Source organism: Coregonus clupeaformis, chromosome 26 (genome assembly GCF_020615455.1).
Source record: "Coregonus clupeaformis isolate EN_2021a chromosome 26, ASM2061545v1, whole genome shotgun sequence".
In the NCBI taxonomy this organism is placed as follows: domain Eukaryota; kingdom Metazoa; phylum Chordata; class Actinopteri; order Salmoniformes; family Salmonidae; genus Coregonus; species Coregonus clupeaformis.
The window spans coordinates 6,431,658-6,453,470 of NC_059217.1; the positions used below are offsets into that span (position 1 = coordinate 6,431,658).

General features: G+C 44.0%; 1 protein-coding gene across 1 annotated transcript in view; it reads left to right on the forward strand.

Moving 5' to 3' along the window:
* Positions 1 to 21,813, forward strand: part of LOC121539803 (carboxyl-terminal PDZ ligand of neuronal nitric oxide synthase protein-like) — a gene marked incomplete at its 3' end in the record, with an annotated part of 253,155 nt that overhangs the window by 147,155 nt on the left and 84,187 nt on the right. The window contains exons 5-7 of the mRNA XM_041848478.2: positions 4,922 to 5,030; positions 10,449 to 10,593; positions 17,284 to 17,465. Coding sequence (XP_041704412.2) covers positions 4,922 to 5,030; positions 10,449 to 10,593; positions 17,284 to 17,465 — 436 coding nt within the window. The remainder of the gene's footprint in view (positions 1 to 4,921; positions 5,031 to 10,448; positions 10,594 to 17,283; positions 17,466 to 21,813) is intronic.

Below are 21,813 nucleotides of genomic sequence, written 5' to 3' on the forward strand. Positions count from 1 at the left end.
CTTCAAACAGATGATAGAGATGAGTTATATGTTTATCTCTGGCTTTGTCTGTGTTTGACACGGAGTTGGAGTAGTGTGAGAGCAGTACACTACACACTCTTTCTCTCCCTCACTCCTGTCATATCCATCGGTCTACAGGGGTTACTTAACTGGCTTTACTTTTCTAACCCTCCATAATATTCCATGACCCTGCATGGGATGGAGGGAGGACAGGAAGAGAGGAGAGGATGAACCCAGGTCTCATTAGATCTGTCACAGAGGAGTGGAGAAGAGGAGAGGAGGAGGAGGAGTGGAGGAGGGCTGTTAATTAGAGACTTAATATTGAGAATCCCCCTGGTCTTCATCCTCCTATCTCTCTCACACACACTCTCACTTTCTTCCCCCTGGCTCTATCTCCTTCCTCTCCCGCCGAAACCTCGTCCTCCCTCCCTCCCTCCCTCCTCCCTCCCTCCCTTAAGAACCTCTTCTCTCCCTCTCTCTACTTGTCTGTGCGTGTGTGCGTGTGTTTGTGTGTGTGTGTGTGTGTGATCAAAACAGGCCTTAAGAGCAGATATTCATAGCCATTCTACACTAAGAGCATACATTTAAAAGCAGATATTCTTAGCTATAAGAGCACTACAGTAGTTTTACGCTCCACTGCCAGCGTATGGAGACAGATTGTGGGCTGACACTATTGGACTCCATCACCAGATGTGAAACTTATTTACTTTCACATGTTATCTTGACAGGGAACTAAAAGAGACCAAAACAAAACAACCATATTTAACTTTTGTTCACAACCACCTATCATCATGTTCTTCTACACTTTAGATATTATAACCAACTAAATTATATAGTAAAAGTTCACTTGAATCTTTTGTTTTACGCTTTCCCAGAGGAAAAGAACAGGTTAAAACAGGTTGTAATATCCTGTCTGTAAGAGATTGTGATGGCCTCACAGTGTGGTATGTCTGTGGTTATAGTCATATCCTGTAATGAATGCTAAGAGATCATGAAGCTGATAAACTGTATGTTGGCTGCCATCTCTCCTCTGCTGTCTGTGCTAAATACAGTCGCATCTGTCCGGACACACACAAACACACATACAGCTCTATCTGGCAGGATAGAGGGGAAAATATTGATACAATTTCGTTACCATCATTTAATGTATCTCTCTTTCTCTCTCTCTCTCCTTTCTCTCTCTCAGAGAGTGTGTGTGTGTGTTTGTGCGTGAGATGACAGAGTGCTGCGGCCTCCGGAGCCTCTTAGCAGCTGGTTTATCTGCAGCATATTTCATAACAGATATTAATCAGAGTAAACAAAGGCACATCACTACCATATCAACCTGTTCCGCTATTAAAAGTGGTGTGTGCCTGTGTGAGGTTGGCGGCATGCGAGTGTGTTAGAGGGGTATTAAAAGTGATGTCGCCTCTGCAGTGTGTGAGCGTTATGTTGCTTGCTTTAAGAAATATATATGTTTCTTTCATCCTCTACTAATATGTTGTGAAATCTGTTATGAATGTATTGTAATGTTTTTAAAATGTATATAACTGCCTTAATTTTGCTGGACCCCAGGAAGAGTAGCTGCTGCCTTGGCAGCATCTAATGGGGATCCATAATAAATACAAATACAAAGTGCTGACTCGTGCAAAGCAGGTGTCGAAAGTTCAAAAGGAGCGAATGAATGTTTTTAAGGTGTGTGTGTAGAGGGGTGGGGGATTGAAGTGAATGACTGCTTTCATGAGGTGGGCAAGGGGAGTACCCTGCCCCATGTTCTCTCTACTTCCATCTCCTCCCTCCATCTCTCTTGTTGACACACCCCGCTGAGACACTGAAGTTTTAATTTACCGGTCAGGCTCCAATGCATCCATCTCTAACACACACACACTCATACACATACAGACTGCAAGGCTGGTATTTTTCTGTCATTCATATAGACATACAGTATTAGGTGTTTCTTTACTCGTGGAGTGTTTGGCAGCTGTTCTATCTAGATCCATCTACGAGGATAATGACACTGAGCCTTTTTCTTAAATGTGATTGGAGAAGACATTGAGAAGGATCTTAGACCATTCCTCCATACAAAATTTGATGTGTGCTTGAAGTTATTGTCTTGCTGACCATAGCACCGGTTCCAATCCAAGTTCAAATGCCATTTAGCAAACTCCAGGCGGTGCTACAGCCTGGTCTCATAGACTAGACATAACATAGTAAACATAGCATATCATACTAGTTGGAATGTCCCGGATTTACGTTTACTATGTTATGTCTACCCATGAGTCCAGGTTGGGTGCTATGGTCAGATGACATGAAAATAGAGCTCTAGCAAGAGGATCTTCCAGCAAGACAAGCATGGCCGCAAGTGGATCTTCCAGCTAGACAATAAACCCAAGCACACATCAGAATCCACAAAGAATCCACATACCGCTTGGGCGGTATCTAGATTGTCATACCATATCGACCCTGTGCCATCCCAGGATATTAAATGATACCGGCACTGAACACAAGGGGTGCTATGTTCAAACCCCACTGAGCCTCTGTAATCTGAAGGTTACCAATGCTAACAAGTACATGTAAAATCCCATAGCGCATGCTAGCTAAATGCTAACGAGTGAATTGTGAAAATGTTATACTGTCTCTGACATAAACTATTTGCAGGACAGACATCCCAGCTCATAAATTTAAACAAGTAACAAAAAAATGCTACTCACAGTTTGCTGCACACACAATAGATATATTGGACAGCAAGGCTCTTGATCCAAGGAGGCGATTCTCTGCTGTTACCAAGAGAAGCTTGATTTTGCAAGAAGCTAACCAGCTAGATAACTACTAAGTTAGCTAGCAAACCAAATGCAAAACTGCAGAGCATTTAGCACATTTTAGACAGTTAACTTAATAGTTATAAGATATCTAGCTGACAAACATTTAGTTGTGAATTCCATACTGTAACCACAGTGAGTGACTCGCAAGGTTCCGTTCTCTCTTCATTGTGTGCTTGTAATCAAACACCATGTGATTGGAGACTACCGGTAAGCTTAATAATGAAAAATAATGTAACAGGTGAAATGAAGAACGAGATCTGCTTTATCTCCTAACGTATTGCACAAGTTGACTGCAGGTATTTACTTAAAAAGTAGCTACAAATATTCACATTTACAAATAAATAGTTTCAACGGTATTGAAAAACCATCCCGTGGCTATTTCCAAATACCCCGGTATACAGTATATAAGGTATACCACCCAAGCCTGTGTGTGTGTGTGGGTGTGTTTGTTTGTTTGTGTGAGTCATCCCTGATAGCTTTGGCTGTCCCGGTCTTTGTTACACTCTCTGTGCTAATCACCACACCAGGGACCTACATCACTGTGGGAATGGCGAGGCATAGTGTAGTGTAGGCAAGGAAATAACAAACTGGAGCCACCAAGAAGTTAGGAGACATCAGCTAGGCCCCTGGCATGACACACACAGTTCTGAAAGGTTGTGTTTAGTTTCTCTCACCGCGGGAGCTGTCCTCTGATTTGTCTGGAAGGGGTGTATGTGTGTTTGTGTGTGTGTGTTCGTGTGTGATAATGTGTGTGTGACGTTTTCTACCTCGGCTCATTGACGTTAAGCATTTAAAGAGCAATTAGGGAAAAAAGCGGAGAAACCGGGACTGTTTGACTAGGCTGTCGTTGTTGAAGACTGATACACTACATGACCAAAAGTATGTGGACACCTGCTCATCGAACATCTCATTCCAAAATCATGGGCATTAATATGGAGTTGGTCCTCCCTTTGCTGCTATAACAGTCTCCACTCTTCTGGGAAGGCTTTCCACTAGATGTTGGAACATTGTTACGGGGACTTGCTTCCATTCAGCCACAAGAGCATTAGTGAGGTCAGGCCCTGATGTTGGGCGATTAGGCCTGGCTCGCAATCGGCGTACCAATTCATCCCAAAGGTGTTCGACGGGGTTGAGGTCAGGGCTCTGTGCATGTCAGTGAATTTCTTCCAGACCGATCTCGACAAACTATTGCTGTATGGACCTCGCGTTGTGCACGTGGGCATTGTCATGCTGAAACAGGAAAGGCCCTTCCACAAAGTTGGAAGCACAGAATCGTCTAGAATGTCATTGTATGCTGTAGGGTTAAGATTTCCCTTCACTGGAACTAAGGAGCCTAGCCCGAACCATGAAAAACAGCCTCAGACCATTATTCCTCCTCCACCAAACTTTACAGTTGGCACTATTCATTGGGGCAGGTAGCGTTCTCCTGGCATCCGCCAAACCCAGATTAGTCCGTCGGACTGCCAGATGGTAAAGCATGATTCTCCACTTCAGAGGTAGTGAGTGTTGCAACAGAGGACATACGATTTTTACGCGCTACGCGCTTCAGCACTCTGCAATCCTGTTCTGTGAGATGTGTGGCCTACCACTTCGCGGCTGAGCCGTTGTTGCTCCTAGACATTTCCACTTCACAATAACAGCACTTACAGTTGACCGGGGCAGCTCTAGCAGGGCAGAAATTTGATGAACTGACTTGCTGGAAAGGTGGCATCCTATGATGGTGCCACATTGAAAGTCACTGAGCTCTTCAGTAAGGCCATTCTACTGCCAATGTTTGTCTGTGGAGATTGCATGGCTGTGTGCTCAATTTTATACACCTGTCAGCAACAGATATGGCTGAAATAGCAGGGTTCCACTAATCTGAAAGGGGTGTCCACATACTTTTGTATATATAGTGGAAATGTCATGATGTAAGCAGCCTCCAGTCTCAATACAACACAATTACATTACACTTGTTTGGCACTCTAGTTATTCTGTAAAAACTTTGATAGCTAGTTTGTGATAGATGTAAATGGGAGATTTACATGAGAGGTTGAGTTACACAAACAGATTATAAGTTAGGGTTCAGCTCTATGGTAACTTTTGGTTGTGTACCTATTTCCTCTGTTTCTGTCCTATAGGATCTTCTATGTATCTCATGACTCCCAGGACCTGAAGATCTTCAGCTACATCGCCAGAGACGGACAGAGTAACGTCTTCCGCTGTAACGTCTTCAAGTCCAAGAAGAAGGTGAGACAGACACTTTATCTCTTTTTACTCTCTCTCTTTCCTCTCTTGCATGATAATGTTATCCACAGTCCCATTGACATTACTGAGCCATGTCCAGTCATGTTTGCTAAATGTAAGCAAAGGAATTCACACATTCACACTCCCTCTTTCTCTCTGTCTCTTTATTTAAGAAATAATAATTATTGGTTGCAATTGTGAACAATAGCCAAATCAGATATAAAGTAAAATCCAGTCGCCCAGTCATATGGTTCACTGCAGGTCAGTGGGGGTGGGGTGGTCAGGAGGTGTTCATGCACTCGGCATTTGAAGGCTTGAAGACCACTGTGATGTCACTGATAACGTGCTCTGGAAGTCTATTCCATATATGGACAGTAGTTTGTAGGAAGCTTCTGTCCAAGGAGCGTGTTCTGGTGACTAGGAGGGTGAGAGCATGGTCTGGCATGGCTGTGCATAGGCGGGTAGTGCGGCGTCTGTTATATGGTGGGTGGAGCATATCTTGGAGGTCCATGGGGCAGTGGTGTGAGTGCAGCCCTGTACAGCCCTCTCACACACACACGCGCTTCCTCCCCCTATCAACTGTGCCACACACACACACACACACACACACACACACACACACACACACACACACACACACACACACACACACACACACACACACACACACACACACACACACACACACACTCAACCTCAAAGCCTTAGTCCTGGGAGAGCGGGGAGTGAAATACACTGACATTCGCATGGGCAGCTCTGGCCCAAGGCCATTGAGATGTAAATAACTTTTCCTGAGCGTGCGTGTGTAGGTGTGTAGGTGTGTGTGTGTGTGTGTGTGTGTGTGTGCGCACATGCCTGCCTGCCTGCCTGCCTGCCTGCCTGCCTGCGTGCTTGTGTAAGAGAGGGAGAGAGTGAAAGTGTGTGTTCTAATCTACAGTCACTAGCATGGACAGACACAAAGCAATGTGCATTGGAGTGTGTCAGTAATAGATTGCTACAGGCCCATGGCTGTACTGTATTCTACCTCAACACGACCTGCACGTATTAAACAGCATCCTGCCATATTAAAACCTCCCAGTACACTCACACTACATACCTCTACCCAACCACACTAATCGCAATGCTGTCACGAGTCATAGAACCATTATGTGTGTGACAGAGAGACAGAGCGAATAGGGAGTACTTTTGGTTTCAAGCTGAAGTTAAAGTTATTTGTCTCTTAAAGGAATTCACAGATATACAATGAACAAAGCCACACACCACAAGTCAAACAGCATGGTAGAACCATTGAGAGCGTAAATTTCCATCTGTTTTACACAGACACTCTCCCTCTCCACCTTTCCTCCCTATCCCTTTTCCTTTTTCTGTAATTCTCCCTCCCTCTCTTCCTCCATTCCTCCACCCTCCCTCCTCTCTATCTGTCCTCCTGTAGACACTTTAAAGCAGTGTAATTAATGGCTGTGTCTCCATCACACTGTAATTAACGAGGCTTCCTCCATCACAGAGAGTTAATTGAGGAGGAGACCTACAGGGAGAACCCATTAGAGACCAGAGGCCTGGACCAAGGCGAGACTGCCGTGTGTGTGTGTGTGTGTGTGTGTGGGTGAGTGAGTGAGAGATCCCTCCCATCCATTGCCAGTTGCCACTCTCTCTGCCAATCTCAGACACAGTGCGCTGGCATGGGCGAAGTGGCATAACCCAGGAGACTGACCCAGTGGTTGGCCAACACAGATTCTATTTGACCATGCAAATACTCATTAATCTGTTTAAGTTCCAAATAAATTATGTGAGCTATGACTTAATAATTCATCCTCAAAGACCCATGGAACACTAGATGTAATGCCTTTTCCTCAGTCCTTCCCGTTGTTATTGTGTAGAACAGTCACAGTTGCACCCCAGCCCTGTCTGTGTTAATGACTTTCTGGACAACTGTTGAGCCATAATGGCTGTTAATTGACAGGCTGAATTGGAGGGAAACACCTTGAGTTAAAAAGAAAGCGAGAGTCATTATCACACTTTAACATCAAGGTGCTGTTCCAATGCTGGTCCTTTATCTAGGCTTTATCTAAAAAGGCTAACGATAGTAACAATGCTAGTGCTGCTCTCGCAATTGATTATACATGGTGGATTTAATCCTGGGACAAGGCTGTGTGAATAGAACTGTGTGTGTCTGACGAGGAATGTGTGTTTGTGTGTGTGTGCGTGTGTGCGTGTGTGTGTGCGCAAGGCGTTGTATGAATGGAAATGTACTCTCTCTCTCTGCTCGGCCTGAAAAGAGAGCTAAGTCTTTACAGTCAGGCTACACACACACACAACCACACACACCCTCTCATTCTCTCCAGTCATTCAGATTGTGGTGTGATAAAGGCTGCTCTCCGATAACCTCTCATTATTTTTCCCCCAGTCCTTCTCCAACTATTTTGAAAGCATCTGGAGAATATGAGGAATGCTATTCATTTCTTTCACCTTTCTCTCACTTTCATGCTCTCTATCTCTCTTTCTCTGGGTCGAGTACAGTATCTTTCATTAAAAGATAGAGAGAAGTCACCACAGTAGCTCATCGAAGACCAACTCTCTCTTTGTCAAGGTTAGGAAGTACAGCTCAGTTTCCACCTCATTTTGTGGGCAGTGTGCACATAGCCTGTCTTTCTTGAGAGCCAGGTCTGCATACGGCGGCCTCTCTCAATACCAAGGCTATGCTCACTGAGTCTGTACATAGTCAAAGCTTTCTTTAATTTTGGGTCAGTCACAGTGGTCAGGTATTCTGCCACTGTGTACTCTCTGTTCAGGGCAAAATAGCATTCCATTTTGCTCAGTTTTTTGTAAATTCTTTCCAATGTGTCAAGTAATTATCTTTTTGGTTTCTCATGATTTGGTTGGGTCTAATTGTGTTGCTATCCTGGGTATCTGTGGGTCTATTTGTGTTTGTGAACAGTGCCCCAGGACCAGCTTGCTTAAGGGAATCTTCTCTAGGTTAATCTCTCTGTAGGTGATGGCTTTGTTATGGAAGGTTTGGGAATTGCTTCCTTTTAGGTGGTTGTAGAATTTAACGGCTCTTTTCTGGATTTTGATAATTAGCGGGTATCTGCCTAATTCTGCTCTGCATGCATTATTTGGTGTTTTAAGTTGTACACGGAGGATGTTTTTGCAGAATTCTGCATGCAGTCTCAATTTGGTGTTTGTCCCATTTAGTGAATTCTTGGTTGGTGAGCGGACCCCAGACCTCACAACCATAAAGGGCAATGGGTTCTATAACTGATTCAAGTATTTTTTGTCAGATCCTAATTTGGATGTCGAATTTTATGTTCCTTTTGATGGCGTAGAAGGTCCTTCTTGCCTTGTCTCTCAGATCATTCACAACTTTGTGGAAGTTACCTGTGGTGCTGATGTTTAGGCCGTGGTAGGTTTAGTTTTTTGTGTGCTCTAGGACAACGGTGTCTAGATTGAATTTGTATTTGTGGTCCTGGCAACTGGACCTTTTTTGGAACACCATTATTTTTGTCTTAGTAAGATTTACTTTCAGGGTCCAGACCTGACAGAATCTGTGCAGAAGATCTAGGTGCTGCTTGTAGGCCCTCCTTGGTTGGGGACAGAAGCACCAGATCATCAGCAAACAGTAGACATTTGACTTCAGATTCTAGTAGGGTGAGGCCGGGTGCTGCAGACTGTTCTAGTGCCCTCGCCAATTCGTTGATATACACTACCAGTCAAAAGTTTGGACACACCTACTCATTCAAGGGTTTTTCTTTATTTTTACATTGTAGAATAATAGTGAAGACATCAAAACTATGAAATAACACATATAGAATCATGTAGTAACCAAAAAAGTGTTAAACAAATCAAAATATATTTTATATATGAGATTCTTCAAATAGCCACCCTTTGCCTTGATGACAGCTTTGCACACTCTTGGCATTCTCTCAACCAGCTTCATGATGTAGTAACCTGGAATGCATTTCAATTAACATGTGTTCCTTCTTAAAAGTTAATTTGTGGAATTTCTTTCCTTCTTAATGCGTGTGAGCCAATCAGTTGTGTTGTGACAAGGTAGGGGGGATTACAGAAGATAGCCCTATTTAGTAAACGACCAAGTTCATATTATGGCAAGAACAGCTCAAATAAGCAAAGAGAAACGACAGTCCATCATTACTTTAAGACATGAAGGTCAGTCAATACGGAACATTTCAGGAACTTTGAACGTTTCTTCAAGTGCAGTCACAAAAACCATCAAGCTCTATGATGAAACTGGCTCTCATGAGGACCGCCACATGAATGGAAGACCCAGAGTTACCTCTGCTGCAGAGGATAAGTTCCTTAGAGTTATCAGCCTCAAAAATTGTAGCCCAAATAAATGCTTCACAGAGTTCAAGTCACAGCCACATCTCAACATCAACTGTTCAAAGGGGACTGTGTGAATCAGGCCTTCATGGTCAAATTGCTGCAAAGAAACCACTACTAAAGGACACCAATAAAAATAAGGGACCTGCTTGGGCCAATAAACACGAGCAATGGACATTAGACCGGTGGAAATTCTTCCTTTGGTCTGGATTCCAAATTGGAGATTTTTAGTTATGGGTGAACGGCTGATCTCCGCATGTGTAGTTCCCACAGTGAAGCATGGAGGAGGAGGTGTTATGGTGTGGGGGTGCTTTGCTGGTGACACTGTCTGTGATTTATTTAGAATCTCAAGGCACACTTAACCAGCATGCCTCCCACAGCATTCTGCAGCAATACGCCATCCCATCTGGTTTGGTTTTGTTGGGACTATCATTTGTTTTTCAACAGGACATTGACCCAACACACATCCAGGCTGTGTAAGAGCTATTTTACCAAGAAGGAGAGTGATGGAGTGTTGCATCAGATGACCTGGCCTCCACAATCCCTTGACCTCAAACCAATTGAGATGGTCTGTGATGAGTCGGACGGCAGAGTGAAGGAAAAGCAGCCAACAAGTGCTCAGCATATGTGGGAACTCCTTCAAGACTGTTGGAAAAGCATTCCAGGTGATGCTGATTGAGAGCATGCCAAGAGTTTGCAAAGCTGTCATTAAGGCAAAGGGTGGCTATTTGAAGAATCTCAAATATGAAATATATTTTGATTTGTTTAACACTTTTTTGGTTACTACATGATTCCATTTATGTTATTTCATAGTGTTGATGTCTTCACTATTATTCTACAATGTAGAAAATAGTAAAAATAAAGAAAAACCCTTGAATGAGTAGGTGTGTCCAAACCTTTGACTGGCACTGTATATGTTGAAGAGAGTGGGGCTCAAGCTGCATCCCTGTCTCACCCCACGGACCTGTGGAAATACTTTTGAGTGTTTTTTGCCAATTTTAACTGCACACTTGTTGTTTGTGTACATGGATTTTATAATGTCATATGTTCTCTATCTCTCTCAACTCCTTCTCCTCTCTCCAGTCCCAGGCCATGCGTGTCGTGCGGACGGTGGGCCAGGCATTCGAGGTGTGTCACAAACTCAGCTTGCAACACACACACCAGAACGCAGATGGACAGGAGGACGCAGACAGCGACAAGACCTGCAACGAGAAGTCCACACTCTCAGGTGCATACAGACAAACACACACACAAAATCACACACACTATCACACTCATGATTGAGTGTTAGATGCCATTTGAGAGGATTGCATCACAGATGAGTCAGTCTAATAGAGAGACTGTGGCTGTGGAACAGAACAGAACAGTGGTGGGATGACTCTGGCTCCAGTAACTACAGGGCCCTTTCATATGCAGATGATCCCACAGCACCCACGCGCCACACTCCTACACACACCAATGTTAATTTTGACACACTTTTTTAGATATAGTCTAGTCTTAGTCACATTTCTTGTCATTTCAATAATAAGTTATTGTCAAAATGACAAACAGTGGGACATTTTAGTCAACTTAAATGCCCTTTCATTTTAGTCACATTTTAGTCACATCACATTTATATTGTCTCATTAACCTAATAGTAAACATAAATCACTGACTTCCATGTGCACAAACATACTTACCCTTGTCCTACCAACATATTTTTCTGCATAACATAACTATTCTCTTCCCAACAGCAGAAATGTGACAAACATATATAAGAATGATCTGTCCGTGTAAATTCCTAATTCAGCCTACATAGATATTGCACATTACATACAAAACAAACAGACACACATGCAGAGCGAGACACACACACAGAGACAGAGACAGAGAGGGAAAGAGAGAGAGAGGTAGAGAGAGAGAGAGGTAGAGAGAGGTAGAGAGAGAGGGAGAAAGAGAGAGAGAGAGAGAGAGAGAGAGAGCGAGTCCGAGTCAAACATTTTGTGAAGTTTGAGTCCCAGTAAGTCTGAGTCACTGGATCCACATTAACTCAAAATGAAGTGATTTACCCAGTCAGATATAGTGTACAGGCTAGGGATGTGGTGGTTATGAAATTTTCTGCAAAAGACTCACGGTAATTGACCGTTAATTAACATAAACACATTTATCTTCTCCAGGCCTCCACACATTCAAGCTGCTGATGCACGCCTTTGGACATCTACATTTAAAAAAGTCTAATAAATAATTTTAATATACACCATCACAGTAAATCCATTATTTATTTTTGGCAGGTCTAAAGAAACATTATGATATGAAGAAAATTTATTTCAGAAAAACAGAATATGAATCGACCTAATGTACTGTATGTTATCTGGCTATGCGCCATGCCATAGGCAGTAGGCTTGTTCATTTAGCAGACAAGATATGCTTATACAGTGGGGAGAACAAGTATTTGATACACTGCCGATTTTGCAGGTTTTCCTACTTACAAAGCATGTAGAGGTCTGTAATTTGTATCATAGGTACACTTCAACTGTGAGAGACGGAATCTAAAACAAAAATCCAGAAAATCACATTGTATGATTTTTAAGTAATTAATTAGCATTTTATTGCATGACATAAGTATTTGATACATCAGAAAAGCAGAACTTAATATTTGGTAAAGAAACCTGTGTTTGCAATTACAGAGAACATACGTTTCCTGTAGGTCTTGACCAGGTTTGCACACACTGCAGCAGGTATTTTGGCCCACTCCTCCACACAGACCTTCTCCACATCCTTCAGGTTTCGGGGCTGTCGCTGGGCAATACAGACTTTCAGCTCCCTCCAAAGATTTTCTATTGGGTTCAGGTCTGGAGACTGGCTAGGCCACTCCAGGACCTTGAGATGCTTCTTACGGAGCCACTCCTTAGTTGCCCTGGCTGTGTGTTTTGGGTCGTTGTCATGCTGGAAGACCCAACCACAACCCATCTTCAATGCTCTTACTGAGGGAAGGAGGTTGTTGGCCAAGATCTCGCGATACATGGCCCCATCCATCCTCCCCTCAATACGGTGCAGTCGTCCTGTCCCCTTTGCAGAAAAGCATCCCCAAAGAATGATGTTTCCACCTCCATGCTTCACGGTTGGGATGGTGTTCTTGGGGGTTGTACTCATCCTTCTTCTTCCTCCAAACACGGCGAGTGGAGTTTAGACCAAAAGCTCTATTTTTGTCTCATCAGACCACATGACCTTCTCCCATTCCTCCTCTGGATCATCCAGATGGTCATTGGCAAACTTCAGACGGGCCTGGACATGCGCTGGCTTGAGCAGGGGGACCTTGCATGCGCTGCAGGATTTTAATCCATGACGGCGTAGTGTGTTACTAATGGTTTTCTTTGAGACTGTGGTCCCAGCTCTCTTCAGGTCATTGACCAGGTCCTGCCGTGTAGTTCTGGGCTGATCCCTCACCTTCCTCATGATCATTGATGCCCCACGAGGTGAGATCTTGCATGGAGCCCCAGACCGAGGGTGATTGACCGTCATCTTGAACTTCTTCCATTTTCTAATAATTGCGCCAACAGTTGTTGCCTTCTCACCAAGCTGCTTGCCTATTGTCCTGTAGCCCATCCCAGCCTTGTGCAGGTCTACAATTTTATCCCTGACGTCCTTAAACAGCTCTCTGGTCTTGGCCATTGTGGAGAGGTTGGAGTCTGTTTGATTGAGTGTGTTGACAGGTGTCTTTTATACAGGTAACGAGTTCAAACAGGTGCAGTTAATACAGGTAATGAGTGGAGAACAGGAGGGCTTCTTAAAGAAAAACTAACAGGTCTGTGAGAGCCGGAATTCTTACTGGTTGGTAGGTGATCAAATACTTATGTCATGCAATAAAATGCAAGTTAATTACTTAAAAATCATACAATGTGATTTTCTGGATTTTTGATTTAGATTCCGTCTCTCACAGTTGAAGTGTACCTATGATAAAAAATTACAGACCTCTACATGCTTTGTAAGTAGGAAAACTTACAAAATCGGCGGTGTATCAAATACTTGTTCTCCCCACTGTAAGTCCCATGCCATTATTTTAAATGATTTTATAGTAAGAATAATATAATTGAACTTAGCTGAATAAAATATAAAGGATATTTTTCCCATTCCAGAGCAAGTGCACTCGCATATGAAGTGGCTATGTTGAGCATAAAAGTGATCATTTGAAACAGGTCCTATACACTAGATTTAGAGTTATTTGGCAACTTTAGTTGTGAATGGCACAAACCTTAGAATGTCTTAGAAATCAGAACATATATGGGCTGCATGATGCGACTATAGGCTATTGATGATTTGAGAAAGTCACAAAAAAAGCTTCCCCTCAGTTCCTTGCCTCAGGCTGCACACACTGTTCCCTCATCAAGTGATAATATTTTCACCCATCAGACTATTCTCAATTTAATCTTGTCTTTACTAATATGTAACATTTGTTTATATTTAGAATAGCCCATTATCAAATGGGCAGGAACATGGGCAGGGGAAAAAAGACATGTCATCGTATGAACTAGAATAGCTGATGGAGGCCACTTTCCCACAGGTTCGTTTTTCTCACTCATGCCGGTAGGGTGACCAAATTTAAAATACCCAAATGTGGGACAACAGGATGATTTTGTGGGACAGTGTAGGCTAAATTATTAAATTAATCATCACCTTAGAAAGCGCTGTCCATTTCATTGTGCTAGGCTTTGAAACAAAGACCATGTTTTCCACTCAGTTTCAACCTGAACTTCTTTCTTCAAATTGATCAATCACAGTGAGTTGAGTTTTAAAAGCACATACTGTTTTGATGATAAGTGTTTGATGTGATTTTAGATTGCATTTGCATTGATGTCAGAGTGGTTATAGGGACAATAGAGCCCTGAGTACCAGGCCATTAGTGACGGGTACTACCAACGCAAGACCAGAGTGCATAAGAGAAGATTTCCGTGACTCAACGGTCACGTGGAATTTTACTGCGGTTTTGGCAGTAATATGGTTACCGCAACAGCCCTAGTACAGGCAAGAGGAATTGAGTCAATAAATTGTTTGCTATCCCTTTTCCTTTCTTTCTGTGACACCAAATGTTTGCATATAGGCTACTGGTAATGATACCAGGGCCACGTTCAGTTGCAAAACGTTCTCGAACTTTGCAGATATTATTCCTTGTGTTATTTTAATTTGTTCTATTATTTTTCTCTCTGCATTGTTGTTTACGAAGCATGTGACAAATAACATTTGATTTGATTCCATGAATAGAACTGACGTTATTCCTTATTCAACATGTCAGAGAGTGTTTGTTCTATATAGCATTTGTCTATCTGAATGTTCCAAAACGTTGCGTCCTGCTAAACCCGCCCCAGGTTGTTAGCTATAGCTAGCAAATGAGGTAACATGACTGAACAAGTTGTATCCTAAACAAATGGTTAACGGTCTGGCCTGCAAGTACCAAATTCTCTGTCTTAGGTCAGTTAGGATCACCACTTTATTTTAAGAATGTGAAATGTCAGAATAATAGTAGAGAGAATGATTTATTTCAGCTTTTATTTATTTAATCACATTCCCAGTGGGTCAGAAGTTTACATACACTCAATTAGTATTTGGTCGCATTGCCTTTAAATTGTTTAACTTGGGTCAAACGTTTCGGGTAGCCTTCCACAAGCTTCCCACAATAAGTTGGGTGAATTTTGGCCCATTCCTCCTGACAGAGCTGGTGTAACTGAGTCAGGTTTGTAGGCCTCCTTGCTCACACATGCTTTTTCAGTTCTGCCCACACATTTTCTATAGGATTGAGGTCAGGGCTTTGTGATGGCCACTCCAATACCTTGGCTTTGTTGTCCTTAAGCCATTTTGCCACAACTGTGGAAGTATGCTTGGGGTCATTGTCCATTTGGAAGACCCATTTGCGACCAAGCTTTAACTTCCTGACTGATGTCTTGAGATGTTGCTTCAATATATCCACATAATTTTCCTTCCTCATGATGCCATCTATTTTGTGAAGTGTACCAGTCCCTCCTGCAGCAAAGCACCCCATTGTGACGAGGTGTGAATGAAGGAGTCAGGCGCAGGAGGTAAAATACCGTAGTCCAGAGTTTATCCATTTACATAAATCAAACGCCCCAAGCATCAAACGAAACTATTACAAGGGAAAACATCCACCTTGGCATAAACACAGTGAATAGTAGCTCAACCGAACTACACGCTCTCACAACAAACAATCACTCACAAAGACAAGGGGAACAGAGGGAACACTTATACACATACTAATTAGGGGAATGAGCACCAGGTGTGTGTGATTGACAAGACATGACAAGTGGAGTGATGAGAATGGGATCGGCAGTAGCTAGTACTCTGGTGACGATGAACGCCGAAGCCTGCCCGAACCAGGAGGGGGGGCAGCCTCGGCGGAAGTCGTGACACCCATAGCATGATGCTGCCACCCCCGTGCTTCACGGTTGGGATGGTGTTCTTCGGCTTGCAAGGAACCCCCTTTTTCCTCCAAACATAACCATGGTCATTATGGCCAAACAGTTCAATTTTTGTTTCATCAGACCAGAGCACATTTCTCAAAAAAGTACGATCTTTGTCCCCATGTGCAGTTGCTAACCGTAGTCTGGCTTTTTTATGGCGGTTTTGGAGCAGTGGCTTCTTTCTTTCAGGTTATGTCGATATAGGACTCGTTTTACTGTGGATATAGATACTTTTGTACCTGTTTCCTCCAGCATCTTCACAAGGTCCTTTGCTGTTGTTCTGGGATTGATTTGCACTTTTCGCACCAAAGTACGTTAATCTCTAGGAAACAGAACACGTCTCCTTCCTGAGCGGAATGACGGCTGCGTGGTCCCATGGTGTTTATACTTGCGTACTATTGTTTGTACAGAGGAACGTGGTACCTTCAGGCGATTGGAAATTGCTCCCAAGGATGAACTAGACTTGTGGAGGTCTACAATAATTTTTCTGAGGTCTGATTTCTTTTGATTTTCCCATGATGTCAAGCAAAGAGGCACTGAGTTTGAAGGTAGACCTTGAAATACATCCACAATTGACTCAAATTATGTCAATTAGCCTATCAGAAGCTTCTAAAGTTATGACATCATTTTCTGGAATTTTCCAAGCTGTTTAAAGGCACCTTCAACTTAGTATATGTAAACTTCTGACCCACTGGAATTGTGATACAGTGATTTATAAGTGAAATAATCTTTCTGTAAACAATTGTTGGAAAAATTACTTGTGTCATGCACAAAGTAGATGTCCTAACCGACTTGCCAGAACTATAGTTTGTTAACATTTACATTACAGTCATTTAGCAGACGCTCTTATCCAGAGCGACTTACAGTTAGTGAGTGCATACATTATTTTTTTATTTTTCATACTGGCCCCCCGTGGGAATCGAACCCACAACCCTGGCGTTGCAAACGCCATGCTCTACCAACTGAACTGGGCCAATTGTGCGCCGCCCCATGGGTCTCCCGGTCGCGGCTGGCTACGACAGAGCCTGGATTCGAACCAGGATCTCTAGTGGCACAGCTAGCACTGTGATGCAGTGCCTTAGACCACTGCGCCACTTGGGAGGATAACAAGACTTTAACTTTAACAAGAAATGTGTGGAGTGGTTGAAAAACGAGTTTTAATGACTCCAACCTAAGTGTATGTAAACTTCCGACTTCAACTGTATAAACCACAGGAGTCTCTGAGCCCCGCTAGTGGGCTTATCTGGAGAGTTAATTGTCAGAGCAGGGAGAACAGGAGAACACCTTAATGAAGCACATCCCAGCCTGCCACTTCTCTTCTTTTCTCCTCCCTCATCTTTTGGTGTAGCAACTTTCTTTCTAACAACAAGGTATATTACTCCATTGGCCCTCCTTCTATGGCAACTATTTAACATGGCATAGTGATTAGGTGTTTCCTTGACAATGTGTTGCTGTGTTTGTTCTCTCAGCCCGGGAGTTAACAGGAGCGGAGAAGTTGGTGGTTGCTGTGGAGACAGACATTGATGCGGAAGAGGCTCCTTTACCGTTACCGGACAGTACGGTCGAGGAGTTTAACCGCGGGGTCACTGACTTGGACGGACTGGACGCTACTGTCAAGACTGACCACACACACCTCAACAGCATCGACAAGGTATGGCTGTGTGTATGTGTTTTGGGGGTGAGGTTGGGGTATGTTTGGTGGGAAGAAAGGGGACACAGTTGCAAAAGTACTAATACATGCGTATACTAACTAAGGCCTGGAATGAGAGAACACAATAATGGCTGGTCATTATTACTCTTACCACTGAAATACAATACCATTCATCTATCTCCTGTATAGATTGCTTATTCCAGGTAACACAATACCATTGGTCCATCTATAGATTGCTTCAACCAGGGAAATACAATATCTTGTGGCCTGTGTAAAGATGGCTTGAGGTAGCGGAAAACAATATTGTGTGGCCTATGTACAGTGGGGAAAAAAAGTATTTAGTCAGCCACCAATTGTGCAAGTTCTCCCACTTAAAAAGATGAGAGAGGCCTGTAATTTTCATCATAGGTACACGTCAACTATGACAGACAAATTGAGAAAATGTTTTCCAGAATATCACATTGTAGGATTTTCTATGAATTTATTTGCAAATTATGGTGGAAAATAAGTATTTGGTCACCTACAAACAAGCAAGATTTCTGGCTCTCACAGACCTGTAACTTCTTCTTTAAGAGGCTCCTATGTCCTCCACTCGTTACCTGTATTAATGGCACCTGTTTGAACTTGTTATCAGTATAAAATAAACCTGTCCACAACCTCAAACAGTCACACTCCAAACTCCACTATGGCCAAGACCAAAGAGCTGTCAAAGGACACCAGAAACAAAATTGTAGACCTGCAACAGGCTGGGAAGACTGAATCTGCAATAGGTAAGCAGCTTGGTTTGAAGAAATCAACTGTGGGAGCAATTATTAGGAAATGGAAGACATACAAGACCACTGATAATCTCCCTCGATCTGGGGCTCCACGCAAGATCTCACCCCCGTGGGGTCAAAATGATCACAAGAACGGTGAGCAAAAATCCCAGAACCACACGGGGGGACCTAGTGAATGACCTGCAGAGAGCTGGGACCAAAGTAACAAAGCCTACCATCAGTAACACACTACGCCGCCAGGGACTCAAATCCTGCAGTGCAAGACGTGTCCCCCTGCTTAAGCCAGTACATGTCCAGGCCCGTCTGAAGTTTGCTAGAGTGCATTTGGATGATCCAGAAGAGGATTGGGAGAATGTCATATGGTCAGATGAAACCAAAATAGAACTTTTGGTAAAAACTCAACTCGTCGTGTTTGGAGGACAAAGAATGCTGAGTTGCATCCAAAGAACACCATACCTACTGTGAAGCATGGGGGTGGAAACATCATGCTTTGGGGCTGTTTTTCTGCAAAGGGACCAGGACAACTGATCCGTGTAAAGGAAAGAATGAATGGGGCCATGTATCGTGAGATTTTGAGTGAAAACTTCCTTCCATCAGCAAGGGCATTGAAGATGAAACGTGGCTGGATCTTTCAGCATGACAATGATCCCAAACACACCGCCCGGGCAACGAAGGAGTGGCTTCGTAAGAAGCATTTCAAGGTCCTGGAGTGGCCTAGCCAGTCTCCAGATCTCAACCCTATAGAAAATCTTTGGAGGGAGTTGAAAGTCCGTGTTGCCCAGCGACAGCCCCAAAACATCACTGCTCTAGAGGAGATCTGCATGGAGGAATGGGCCAAAATACCAGCAACAGTGTGTGAAAACCTTGTGAAGACTTACAGAAAACGTTTGACCTGTGTCATTGCCAACAAAGGGTATATAACAAAGTATTGAGAAACTTTTGTTATTGACCAAATACTTATTTTCCACCATAATTTGCAAATAAATTCATAAAAAATCCTACAATGTGATTTTCTGGATTTTTTTTCCTCATTTTGTCTGTCATAGTTGACGTGTACCTATGATGAAAATTACAGGCCTCTCTCATCTTTTTAAGTGGGAGAACTTGCACAATTGGTGGCTGACTAAATACTTTTTCCCCCACTGTATAGGTTGTTATGTAGGGTGATGCATACTGCTTTTGTGAGTCAGGGAGAACACACACACTGCATTGTCTGATGTTACTGCAGATTGAGTTATATTGGGTAATATTGCTATTCTTGGATCGAAGACAGAATAAAATATTGTTTCCTGGACTGCTTGGACAGGGTAGAAGCATGCTTTTGGATTCTATCTAGAGACTATACTATACTAAGACTGGTCTGCTGCTCTATCTTTATCCCTCTGACTGGATTGGAGAGTGATATATTGTGAGCTATCTGTTCTGGTTATCGTTTGTTGTGAAGAGTAATATTGTGACTCACAAACAGGGGAGGTTAGATCGAGTCAGACCTGGGTGGAAATATTATTTGTTTTCTTTGAAACGTTTTAGGGGCACTTGATCTAGTTCTCCTGTAGCTGACATTTCTTCTAGCAGTCTTTTCTCAATTTGTCAGCTCTTACTAGTATATTTAGCATGTATTTGGCATGAAGTTACATGTTTTTCACACTTAGGTAACATTTAGTTAGTTAACCTAATTAGCGACGCTGTCATCTGCCTTATCAGAAGTTATATAGCACCATAATAACTCCACATAATAAAGCATTTATAATGGATTAGTAAATAGTTTATTCATCATGTATTCATCATTACGCTGTGAGAGTGTGATTTGAAGGAGTCAGGCGCAGGAGGGTAAATTACAGAATACAGAGTTTATTCCGTAGTACACAGTTACGCTGGACAGCGTCAACAGTCCATTGCGCAAAACAGGCGCACTGGAACAAATACAGGCACACAGGGAAAATATACCCCGGCAATACAAAGTACAGGTAGCTCCACCGAGCTACACTCATCTCACATGAAACAATCACCCACAAGGACAAGGGGGCAGAGGGAACACTTAAACACATACTAATGAGGGGTCCCACGGGGGGCCTCTATGAAAAAAATTAAAATAAGGTATGCACTCACTAACTGTAAGTCGCTCTGGATAAGAGCGTCTGCTAAATGACTAAAATGTAAAAATGAATATGAACCAGGTGTGTGTAATTGACAAGACAAGACAAATGGAATGATGAGATGTGGAGTGGCAGTGGCTAGAAGGCCGGTGACGACGAACGCCGAAGCCTGCCCGAACAAGGAGGGGAGGCAGCTTCAGAGGAAGTCGTGACAGTACCCCCCTTGACGCGCAGCTCCAGCAGCACGCCGACCCCAGCCTCGGGGACGGCCAGGAGGACGCAGAGCAGGGCGAACCGGATGGCGACGGTGGAAATCCCGCAACAGGGAGGGATCGAGGATATCCCTCACCGGGACCCAGCACCATTCCTCTGGACCGTACCCCTCCCACTCCACGAGGTACTGAAGGCCCCCCACCCGACACCTCGAATCCAGGATGGAACGGATGGAGTACGCCGGGGCCCCCGAGATGTCCAGAGGAGGCGGAGGGACCTCCCGCACCTCAGATTCCTGGAGTGGACCAGCCACCACCGGCCTGAGGAGAGAGACATTAAACGAGGGGTTAATACGGTAAGCAGGGGGGAGTAATAACCTATAGGTAACCTCGTTGATTCTCCTCAGGACTTTGAACGGCCCCACAAACCGCGGGCTCAGCTTCCGGCAGGGCAAGTGGAGGGGCAGATTCCGAGTCGAGAGCCAGACCCGATCACCCGGTACGAAGACCGGGGTCTCACTACGGTGGCGGTCAGCGTTGACCTTCTGACAACGCACGGCGCGTTGGAGGTGGACGTGGGCAGCGTCCCATGTCTCCTCCGCGAGACAAAACTAGTCATCCACTGCAGGAGCCTCGGTCTGGCTCTGGAGCCACGGTGCCAGAACCAGTTTGTAACCTAAAACACATTGGAATGGCGTTAGGTTAGTGGAGGAGTGACGGAGAGCGTTCTGGGCATATTCGGCCCATGGCAAGAACACCAACCACTCCCCCGGCCGGTCCTGGCAGTAGGACCGCAGGAACCTACCCACATCCTGATTTACCCGTTCCACCTGCCCATTACACTCGGAGTGGAAACCAGAGGTCAGGCTGACCGAGACCCCCAGACATTCCATGAACGCCTTCCAGACCTTGGATGTGAACTGGGGACCCCGGTCAGACACTATATCCTCTGGTACCCTGTAGTGCCGGAAGACGTGTGTAAACAGGGCCTCCGCAGTTTGCAGGGCCGTGGAAAGACCGGGCAGAGGAAGGAGGCGGCAGGCCTTGGAAAAGCGGTCCACAACGACCAGGATGGTGGTGTTACCTTGGGAGAGGGGAAGATCGGTAAGGAAATCAATGCTCAGGTGAGACCATGGTCGTTGTGGAACTGGTAAAGGTTGTAACTTACCCGCTGGGAGGTGCCTAGGTGCCTTACTCTGGGCGCACAACGAGCAGGAGGAGACATACACCCTCACGTCCTTAGCCAAGGTAGGCCACCAGTACT